Genomic DNA, 9680 nt, shown 5'->3' on the forward strand with positions numbered 1-9680 from the left:
ACCCGCGGGCGGCCACGCGCCTCCGAGCATGCCCACCCCACTCAGCCAGCCTCCCTGCCTGTGGAGGTGTGCTCCTCCACCTCATCCCACTTCATCCCATCTAAAGTTGATGAGACCAACCATGGATACGACACCCTTGCCTGCATGCCTTGAGCGATACTGACATGGCAAGCTTTCATTGGTGAACCGCAAAGGAAGCCCGAGAAGGAGACTGGCTTGCAGCGGCGGACCCATGGCTGCCGCCGCCTCTCTCCTCCGCCCCGCCAGGCTGGCGCCGGCAGCCACCAGCCTGGATGCACAGCGCAATGTGTGGAGCATTACAGGCGGCAGCGTTTGCCGGCGGGGCGTGACTTGCTGTGCAGGCAAGCAAAGGGATTCACAATACAAATTGGCTTTGGAGAAGCGACACGTGAGCGGCAGTGAAAAAGGGGGGAGGAGCAAAACCGCAATGGGGCAGGTTGGAAAATGGCTGCGGCTGGCTGGCTGGCTGGCTGGGCCTGGCGGGGAGCAATGCAAAAGCGCACGCCACGCTGCTGCCACGCACAGCGGGGAGCGAGCTGTGGCCGCTTGGCACTGTAGGCGCGCGCGGCGCGCGGCGCTGCTGCCGGCGCCCGCTCGTCGCGCCCAGTGGCGGCTGCTGGAGTGGCGCATCTGCAGCGGCGGCTGCCGCGCTGCGCACGCTGCGCTCACACCCAGCTCTGGTCGCGGGCGTTGCGCACGCAGTGGAGGAACTTGGCCTCGGGGCCCTGCGGGTCCACCTGGTAGTCGTACCGCCAGCCGGCTGCGGTACAGGCAGTACGGGAAGGCGGCGGGGCGGGGGTGAGCAGGCAGCCGGGGGCGGCCGGGCAAGGAGCGGGGCTGGGGCGCGGGCCCGGCAGGTGCGGGCGGGGTGGCAGGGGGCTACGCCGCCGCAGCCAACCAACAGAGAGAGGCATCGCAACCCAAGAGAGGCAACAATTCAGCGGGTTGAAAGGGGGAGGATCACGAGGGCGGGTGCGCCTGGGCACACCTGTGAGGGGCAGGGACATGAGGATGGACTCGATGCGGCCGCCCGTCTTGAGGCCAAAGATGGTGCCGCGGTCATACACCAGGTTGAACTGCGGGGAAGAAGAAAGGCGGGGAGGTGAAGGGCGGGGCAGGGAGGGGAGTGCACGGGCAGGGGCGGGTCAGCCAGGCGAGGCTGAGCTGTGGGGGCAGGCAGGGCACCGTGCCGGATCGGCTGCCTGGAGGGCTTGGCAAGCGGGGGCAGGCAGACGCGCCCGCGCAGGCGGCAGGAGCCAGCGTGCGCGCTGCCCGCCGCCACAGCCCGGCAGCAACGAGTGTGCGACCAGCCAGGCTGGACGGCCCGCCGCCCGCCAGCCCCACACGGAAGGCAGGGCAAGCTTAAGCTGCCATCCGAGCAGGCCAGGCCCCGCCGCCGCCTCACCTCCACATACCGCCCGCGCCGCAGCTGCTGCCACTCCTTCTGCCGCGGCGAGTAGGGGTCGCGCTTGTGCTTGTTGATGATGGGAACGTAGCTCTCGGCAATGTGGGCCGCACAGTCAGAGCATAAGGCAAAGATGGCGTCCTTGTCACTGCGGGGCAGGGGCGGGGAGGGAGGGGAGGGGCGGCGGCGGTGTGTGTGTTGGGAGGGGGTGGAGGGCGGGCATGCAGCCAGGTGCGGAATAGGCAGGGGCAGAGGGCTCGCCCATGGATGCGCTTTTTCGTTTTAGACAAGCTCCAAAGCTTGGTTAACAAGCTGTGATGCTTGTGTAAACAAGCTGTAAAAGCTCCAAACCTTGGTCAAACAAGCTGTAAAGCTGTAAAGCTAGCTTAACAGCTGTAAGAGCGTGGCAACCACCACCCACCGGTCGTTGAGGTCGTCGAAGAAGATGCCGCCCATGCCGCGCGTCTCGCCGCGGTGCGGGATGAGGAAGTAGTCGTCGCAGGCCAGCTTCATCTTGTCGTACCTGCGGCGGTACGGGGCGGCGCGGCAGGGCGGCACGCGCGGCAGGGTCGGGCGCGCGGATGCGGACAGGCGGCGCCGGCGGGCGGCGGCGGCGGCACGCACCACCGGCGCAGGTGGGCGGCACAGCAGGCACAAGAGAGAGTGGCGCGGGAGGGGCCAGAAGAGCCAAGGAAAAGGAAGAAGGAAGGGAGAGGGGCTGAGGGCCATAGGGCAGGGCGGTGGCGGGGTTCAGGCTCACCAGGCGGGGTCGTGACGGTCGCACACGGCCTAAGAGGGTAGGGAGGAGGGGGGGGGGGGGGGCCGTGGGGAGCAAAGCCGTGCGCGGCAGCAGCAACAGGCCCCACAACACCCGCCGCCGCCGCCCCCACCAGGGCGAACCCACCGCAGGCGCGCCTCGCAAACGCAGGGCCGGGGGCAACGCCTTGCGGCCCCAGAAACAAGCGGCAGCGCCCAGCAGCACCAGAGCCAGCGGCAACGACTTGCGGCGGCAGAGCCAGCAGGCGGCCGCGCCTTGTATGTTCCGTGGAAGTGCCGCATGTCCTCCTCGTTCACGTAGCAGGGGGTGATGTCGGTGCCGCCGCCAAACCACCACTGGCCGGGCACGCCCTTCCACTCCTCGGTCTCAAAGTAGCTGCGGGCGGCGGCGGCGGGAGAGGCAGAGAGGGAGAGAGTGAGAGGGAGTGGTGTGTGGTGGTGTGTGTGTGCACAGAGAGAGAGAGAGAGCGTGCGTGTGTGTGTGCGTGCGTGGTGCGGTAGTGTGGAGGGGACGGAGGTGCAGGGTCCAGGTTCGTGTGTGTGTGCACAAGGAAGGCGACGGCGGCAGGCCTGGGCCACAGCTGCTGCCAGGCACGGCGAGCGCCGCCGGGCTGAGCGGGCTGCGTCGTCTAGGCGCCGCCTGCCGCCTGCCGCCCGCCCCCCAGGCTGCAGCGCACGCGGCCCGCGCCAGCCCCGGGCCGCGTCGCACGCCGCCGTGGCCTGCCCAGCTGCTGCTGCACCCCCTTCCCACACGAGCGCACACACACACACATGAACACACACACACATGTACACACACACACACACATGCACGCACACACACATGCACGCACACACACTCGCACACACACACATGTACGCACTCACCGGTAGTTGAAGTGCATGGTGGGGCAGTGCGGGTTCCAGGGGTGCATGACCGAGGAGACGCCGGCGGCAAAGAAGGGCACGCGGTCGTCCTGCGGCACAGGGTGGCGTTGAGCACCCAGCAGCGCCCGCCGGTTTGAGCATCCAAACGCGGCAGGGCTGGCGGGGGCGGGGCTCGCAGCTCCCCCTCCCTCTCTGCCCCAAGCGCACCCTGTGGTGCTCGCGCCGCACAACCGCACGCAAGCAGGCGCCCGCGCCCAGGCCCCTGCCGCCCAGGCCCCTGCCGCCCTCCCACGCTGCGTTGCGTGTTGCCCGGCAAGCAAGCGAGCCGCACGGCTGCAGGCGGCACATGCGAAGAGTACCCTCACCCCTCACCTTCTCAAACGGGATGTCCTTGCCCACCGCCACGCGGTAGCTCTCCGCGGGCATGCTGCCGTACACCACGCTCACCGCCACCCCCGCCTTCTCCCACACGTTGCCCTCCTGCATGACGCGCGTGATGCCGCCGCCGCCGCTGGGGCGCGTCCAGGCGTCCAGGCGGAAGGTACCGCCGCCGTCGGCCTCCTCGATGGCCGCGCACACCTGGTCCTGCACGCCCCGGATCATGCGCTCAAACTTGCCGCGCATGCTGCAGGGCGGGTCGGGAGGGGCCCGGGGCGGGGCAGGGAGGGCAAGGGAAGCGGGGGGAAGTGTGAGCGTGGCGGCGCGCGGCCGGGTGCGGCAGTCATGTGCAAGAGGCGGCCGACGGACGAGCACGGGCGCATGCTGTGCGCAGGTAGAAGGGGCGTGGAGCGCAGCGTGTGGCTCCAGCGCTCTTTGCCACGCTCTTGCTGCAGCATGAGCCGCTATATAAGCATATGCATGACGCGTGTGAAATGCATGAAGAGACGTGCCGGGCGAGGGGCGCACCTGTCGGGGTCGTCGATGCCTGGGCGCAGCAGCGAGTCGGGGACGGTGTCGATGTAGTTGGGGGCCTCCAGCATCTTGGCCTGCGAGGGAGGGATGAGGAGCGGGAGTCGGAGAAGGAGGCGAGAGCAGCAGCAGGAGGCTGAGCGGCGGCGGGCCCGGGCGGCCGCGCTGTGCTCACCCCTGCGGCCTGCACCCGCACGGCGGTGCGGGCGGCGCGGCGAGTCTGCACGAGGGGAGGAGGGGGAGAGCGGGGTGAGCGGCGCAGCGCACGCTCATGCAGTGTGGCACGGGCTGGGCGAGCATTGTGGGGGGCGGGCAGCTCAGACAATCCGCATGGGCTGCACGGCGGTAGGGCACCCACCGAGCGCGCGGCAAAGGCGCTGGGCGCCGCCGGGGCGGCTGTCAGGAGATTGGCGGTGACGAGCCCGGCCATGGCGGGCGAATTCAGGGACACGGATGATAGGCCTGTCAAGGGGGACGCGGGGCGTGGCGTTTGCACACAGCTTTCAAGTGGATAGCTCTCCTGTCCAGGCTGGCAGAAACCTAGACTGAAGAGGACAGCCCACGATCCAAATTGATGCATGCTGCTGTGTCCCACCGCAAAGCAGACACACCGCAGAGCAGAGCGAAGCGGTCGTCGTCGTCCATGTGTGGAGTGCTGGGAGGCCTGGGGCAGCCTGCTCCTCGTGGCAGAGAGTTGCTTAAGGGCAGATGGCAACACCTGGGTAGCGCTCATGGGGCGGCGCTCAGAGGCGGGCAGCAGGTGCCTGGCGTCAGCCGCCCGTTGCCCACTCGTGCCTGCAGTGCTCAACGCAGAGAGGTGCTTGCAGTGCTCAATGCAAAGAGGGTTGGTATTCGGCGTGCTTGATCACAGTTGTCCAATGCAGGCAATCGCATGGGCTCTATGCTGCCTTGCAGCGATGCAGTCTGAATCTGCGCTCGCTGCTGCCGCCAGCAATCGCACACAGCTGGCAGCTGCTTGCCGACGTGTGCCACTCTGAGGCAGCCGCGATTGCTCAAATGGACTGCTGTTGAAGTCACATGGCCACCGGGTTGCAGATCAGGGACGCGCTCGGCTCCTGCACGTTTATGCGATCAGAGGGCTGCTTAGGGGCCTGTGCCCAGCGGCGAGCAAGGTGGGCAGCCCATGTGCGGCAAGGCTGGACTGCTTCCCCCACTGCAGCTTGGCATGCTGCTGCTTCCCTCGCCCAAAATTTTAGCCGTGGCTTCATAGGCCCGATTGAGGCAGGTTGCGCCAAGCTGCCAGCCCAGTGGTGCGTGCCGCCGCCAAGCAGCCACCGGCAACCGCCAGCGAGGCAGTTCCACCAGTAGCCCCAGTGTTTCTGAAAGCTGGCGAAATCGCCAATTGCTGGCGAAATTGGGCTGAAAGAAGGCCCTGGCTGGCGATTGGCCGAAGGCCATCGCCAGACGTACCAGGCGAAATACAAGGCGGCCGAAGGCCGCCTTCGCCAACCCATCGCCAGCCATCACATCCCACATCGCCAGCCCCAGCAGGCGCATGGACCTCCGCAGCTGGCTGAGCGGCGGCCAGGGGCCGTCCCAGCAGTCAGCCCCTGCTCAGGAGCAGCAGGAGGAGCAGCAGGAGGAGCAGCAGGAGGATCAGCAGGAGGAGCAGCAGCCTGATCCACCGCCTGCTAGCCCGGCATCGGTGGCGACGGCAGGCGGTGGAGGCGAGTTGGGCGGCAGCGAGCCTGTAGCCAGCAATGATCCAACAGGCAGCAACGAGCCTGCAGGCAGCAGCATCGGTATGCCGCCAGCCAAAAAACAGAAGCTGCACAAGCCGGGCGCGCAGCGGGGCATCCACTCTGAGTGGTTTAAAGACCGCCCCTGGCTGGGCCAGCACGGCAGCAGTGTATTCTGCCACGCCTGCTCTTCTTCAAAGACCAAGCCGGTGATGCTGCAGAACAAGCTGGACACAATCAACAAGCATGCCACTAGCGAGGTGCGTACGGCGCGCACGCAGGGCTGCGGCGGCTTGGCACAATCTCGCCCCTTCTCAGCCTCCCGTTCCTGTTTGTAGGGGCACAAGACCAGCGTCAAGAAGTGGGAGCCGGCGTGCCTGCCCTATGTTCCCCCCAAGAGCACCAGCCAGCAGCTCACCCTGCAGCAGGCAGAGCAGGGTGCCGCGCGTGAGGCGCTGGAGCGTGCGCGCGCGCGTCGCGCGCCGCATTTCAAAATGTTGTGGCACATCTTGCAGTCGGGGCAGTCCATGTTGGCGTTTGAGCGGCTTTTCGGCCCCCTACAGCACTTGGGCCTGCCTGGCATTTCCGCCACACACTGGAATGACTGCGGAGGTGAGGCAGGCGCTGGTGAACGTTCTGACAGCCACGCTTTCCTTGCTGGTTTCTAAAGCCTCCTCCCCTCTTGGCTGCAGGCTGGGAGATGGCGGAGGGCATTGATGCGCCGCTGTTGGAGGAGCTGATCCGCGAGCTGAAGGCATGCCGCTTCTTCTCAATCAGCGTCGATACGAGCACCGACAATGGTGGCTGCGACATGATGGATGTGGAGGTGCACCTTTGGATGGCTGCAAAGCGCGTGTGTCGCTTCGGCACCATGGTGCGGGTGGTGGGCGGAGGCAGCAGGATTTGCAATCCAGCTGGCACAGCTTCCCTGCTTCCTTGCTTGCTGCCGCCAGCTCACTGCCAGCCCCCCTTCCCAATGCGCAGGTGGACGTGGGGCTGCGCACCGACGCGCAGGGCCAGCTGGACCTGCTCCTGGACGTGCTGCAGCGCGTGTTCCGTCTGCCACCCGAGGAGATTGGCGCCAAGCTGGTAGGCGGCGCGTTTGATGGTGCGATGGTATACCAGGGCCACCTGGGCGGCGTGGGTGTCCTGTTGGAGGTGAGCTGAGGGCCTGCCTGCCTGTTGTGGGCAGAGGCGCAAGATGGGTCAACGGCGTCTTGGATGCGCCAGCGCTGCCTGGCTCAAGCCCCTTTTTGCACCCACCCTCTCCTTGTTATAGGAGCAGGTGGCGCCCTTCATTCAGCGCAGCCACTGCAGTGCTCACAAGGGCTCGCTGGCCAGCAAGGCAGTGGCCAGCGTGGAGCTGTTCAAGCAAGTGGAGGCGCTGGTGGGCGACGTGTACAACTTCCTGTCTGCCTCCCCCAAGATGGTGCGAAAAAGTTGCTGCTCTCTGGCCCACTACTTCATAACCCACTGCTGCAACAGGGCTGCAAGAGGATCGGCTGCCCCTGAGCTGCTGTTGTAAACCCCCCTTGCCCTGCCCAGGCGACTAAGTTCAAGGAGGTGCAGCTGGGGCTGCAGGCCTTCCCAGGGCAGCTGGAGTTCGACGACAATGACCAGCTGGTGCTGCGCTTCAACTCGGTCGACGACAGCTTCCCGCTGCAAGCAGAGAAGCCACGCCGGCACCCCCGTGCGTGCCGGTTTACAGAGCCAGTGACGCTCAGCGTGTTGCGACGTGAGATGTCAGCCGCCATGACCGCTGGCACGCAGGCAGCCCAGGCCACCGTGCTGCAGCTGGCAGAGCGTTTTCCGCCCACGGAACTGCTGGCGGCGTACGGCGTGGTGCAGCCTGAGTACTGGCTGCAGCCAGACGCCCTGCAGCGCTTCAAGCGTGACCTTGCAACCCTGGCCAAGCAGTTTGGCGTGGCACGAAACTACACGCCGCGGGCAGCGGTGCAGGCCCAGGCAGCCGCAGCAGAGGCAGCAGCAGAGGTGCAGGCGCAGGCAGCAGCATCCGCCGCTGCAGCAGAGCAGGAGGCAGCGGCAGCCCAGCAACAACGCTCAACAGATGCAGCACACCTGCTGGAGGCAGTGATGGCTGCAAGCGCAGAGCTGAAAGCTGCTGCTGCTGTGGCGTTGTCGGCCGACACAGCGCCGCAAGACCGGCCAGCAGCACTGCAACGTTATTTAGCAGTGCAGGCTCAGCTTGATGACCTGGAGCTGCAGGCGGCGGCCTCGCGAGCGAGCGCCCCGCGCACCGCCACGGTTGCGTCTGTGCCCGTGCCACCAGCACCTGCAGCACCTACGGCCCCGCAGCCCGTCACCGTGCAGCCGCCTCTTGACGTGCACCTGCTGGAGCTGCAGGCTGACCGCTGGGCAGCCCTGATGCAGACGCGTGCCCCGCAGTACCGAGATTGGCAGCAGCGGCGGCGTACGGCGCAAGCGGCAGGCGAGGAGCTGCCTTGTGCCACTGAGCATCTGTGGCGCTCTCTGGAGGCACAGCATGCCACCCTGGCCGGCATCTCTGAGTACCACAAGCTGGCTGAGCTGCTGCTGTGCCAGCCGACTGGCAGCGTCGACAATGAGCGGCGGTTCAGTAGCATGAACAACATCAAATCGAAACTGCGCAACCGCCTCAAGCCGCCCCACCTCAACGCCTGCCTGCGCATTGCCAGCAGTCCCTTCTCCTATGACACCTTCCCCTTTGCTGCTGCCTTTGATGCTTGGAACCGGGCCGTCAAGCGCCAGGTGTAACAGAGCAGGTAACAGAGCAGGGACAGAAGGGTGGGTTACCGCCGCGCTGACCGCCGCTCCGCTGGCTGTCTGGGGGCGCTCATCGCCACCTGCACCGACCTCATCGCCAGCTGACTGGCGAAATTTGGCCGCACCAGCGGCTCTCATCGCCAGCCCATCGCCACTTCTGCCAGCTGGCCAGAAACACTGAGTAGCCCCAGTAGCCACCAGGGCTGGTAGGCGGCCCTCTGCAGGCTCTTTGATGGATCGTTAGTTTGTGATCACCCCGCAGCTCCGTTTGCCTCTCTGGGGAGCTCCTCCCGCGGCCCGTACCGCGATGCCCCGTTCTCTTGCGGCGGCTGCCAGGCCGCCGCTGCTGGTGCTGATGTGCGCTCAGGCGATGCTCGTCGGGGTGGCAGCTCAGGCATTCGGGGCGAAGGTGACCCTTCCGCAGACCTACCCACTCCGTTTCTTCGTGGTGGGCGACTGGGGGAGAGCAAACGATGAGTGAGTGGCGGCTGCAGAGGAGAGGGAGCGCAAGAGGCCCACTTGTCAGGGGGAAGAAGAAGGCGGGGCTTGGCGCCCCCAGGCGCTGCCGCCAGCGACCGTACCTACCAGCCTCTGCTTGGTAGGCAGCGCAGCAACTAGCCAGTCAGCTTTTGGAGCGTCTGACCGCAAATAGACACTGCTGCCACGCTAGCGAGGCACTGGAGTGGCTGGGCGGCCACTGAAGTTGGCCACCTGTGCCCGCCAAGCCGACAGCCCTCTGCTGACGCTGCGTGCAGGCACCCCAATGGCTACAACCAGACCCGAGTCGCGCAGATGATGGCCAAGAAAGCAAACAGCGCCTACGGCAAGCCGCACTTTGTGCTGAGCACCGGAGACAACTTGTGAGCCGCGGGGCTGGAAGATGCAGGCCCTGGGACATCCTCCCACCACACCGCCGACTGACGCCGCCGCAACCACCGCTGTCACTTTCCGCCTGTCCTCCGTGCAGCTACAGCTTTGGGCTGAGGAACCTGAGCGACCACTGGTTCACGCAGAAGTTCACCAACATCTACAAGGCCCCAGGGCTGCAGGTCCCCTGGTTCGCCACGCTTGGCAGTGAGTGTGTCGCTATGGCAGGCTGTCAGCTACTGTTTGCCGTGTGGGCTGTTCTCTGCCGTGCTCGCCGCTGTGGGCTGGGCAGGGTGCGGCCTGTGAGCTGCAGCAGCCTGATGGGCGATGCTGGGGCTGCCCCATGCGTGTCGCTGAACCCGCAAATGCGC

General features: G+C 66.5%; 3 protein-coding genes across 3 annotated transcripts in view; 2 read left to right on the top strand and 1 right to left on the bottom strand.

The window, feature by feature from the left end:
• Nucleotides 1-704: 704 nt before the first annotated feature.
• On the bottom strand, nucleotides 705-4441 carry CHLNCDRAFT_33234 (hypothetical protein; the record flags this gene model as incomplete). Its single annotated transcript, XM_005843141.1, has 10 exons — nucleotides 4338-4441; nucleotides 4155-4199; nucleotides 3977-4056; nucleotides 3443-3695; nucleotides 3071-3159; nucleotides 2409-2579; nucleotides 1848-1949; nucleotides 1427-1574; nucleotides 1010-1097; nucleotides 705-781 (listed from the first exon to the last, which is right to left on the bottom strand). Coding segments are annotated over exons 1-10 (1125 nt in total), but the record flags the coding sequence as incomplete, so codon positions are not given.
• Nucleotides 4442-5495: 1054 nt separating this feature from the next.
• CHLNCDRAFT_141433 (hypothetical protein) lies at nucleotides 5496-8433 on the top strand (the record flags this gene model as incomplete). Its single annotated transcript, XM_005843109.1, has 6 exons — nucleotides 5496-5939; nucleotides 6018-6141; nucleotides 6372-6505; nucleotides 6664-6837; nucleotides 6959-7108; nucleotides 7225-8433. 6 exons carry the CDS (start codon nucleotides 5496-5498, stop codon nucleotides 8431-8433), a joined length of 2235 nt encoding a protein of 744 aa, XP_005843171.1.
• A 316-nt stretch (nucleotides 8434-8749) lies between these two features.
• The window catches only part of CHLNCDRAFT_141434 (hypothetical protein), a gene marked incomplete at both ends in the record, with an annotated part of 2725 nt that continues 1794 nt past the window's right edge, over nucleotides 8750-9680 (top strand). The window contains 3 exons of the mRNA XM_005843110.1: nucleotides 8750-8919; nucleotides 9198-9302; nucleotides 9410-9499. Coding sequence (XP_005843172.1) covers nucleotides 8750-8919; nucleotides 9198-9302; nucleotides 9410-9499 — 365 coding nt within the window. The remainder of the gene's footprint in view (nucleotides 8920-9197; nucleotides 9303-9409; nucleotides 9500-9680) is intronic.

Source organism: Chlorella variabilis (genome assembly GCF_000147415.1).
Source record: "Chlorella variabilis unplaced genomic scaffold CHLNCscaffold_34, whole genome shotgun sequence".
Lineage (NCBI taxonomy): Eukaryota > Viridiplantae > Chlorophyta > Trebouxiophyceae > Chlorellales > Chlorellaceae > Chlorella > Chlorella variabilis.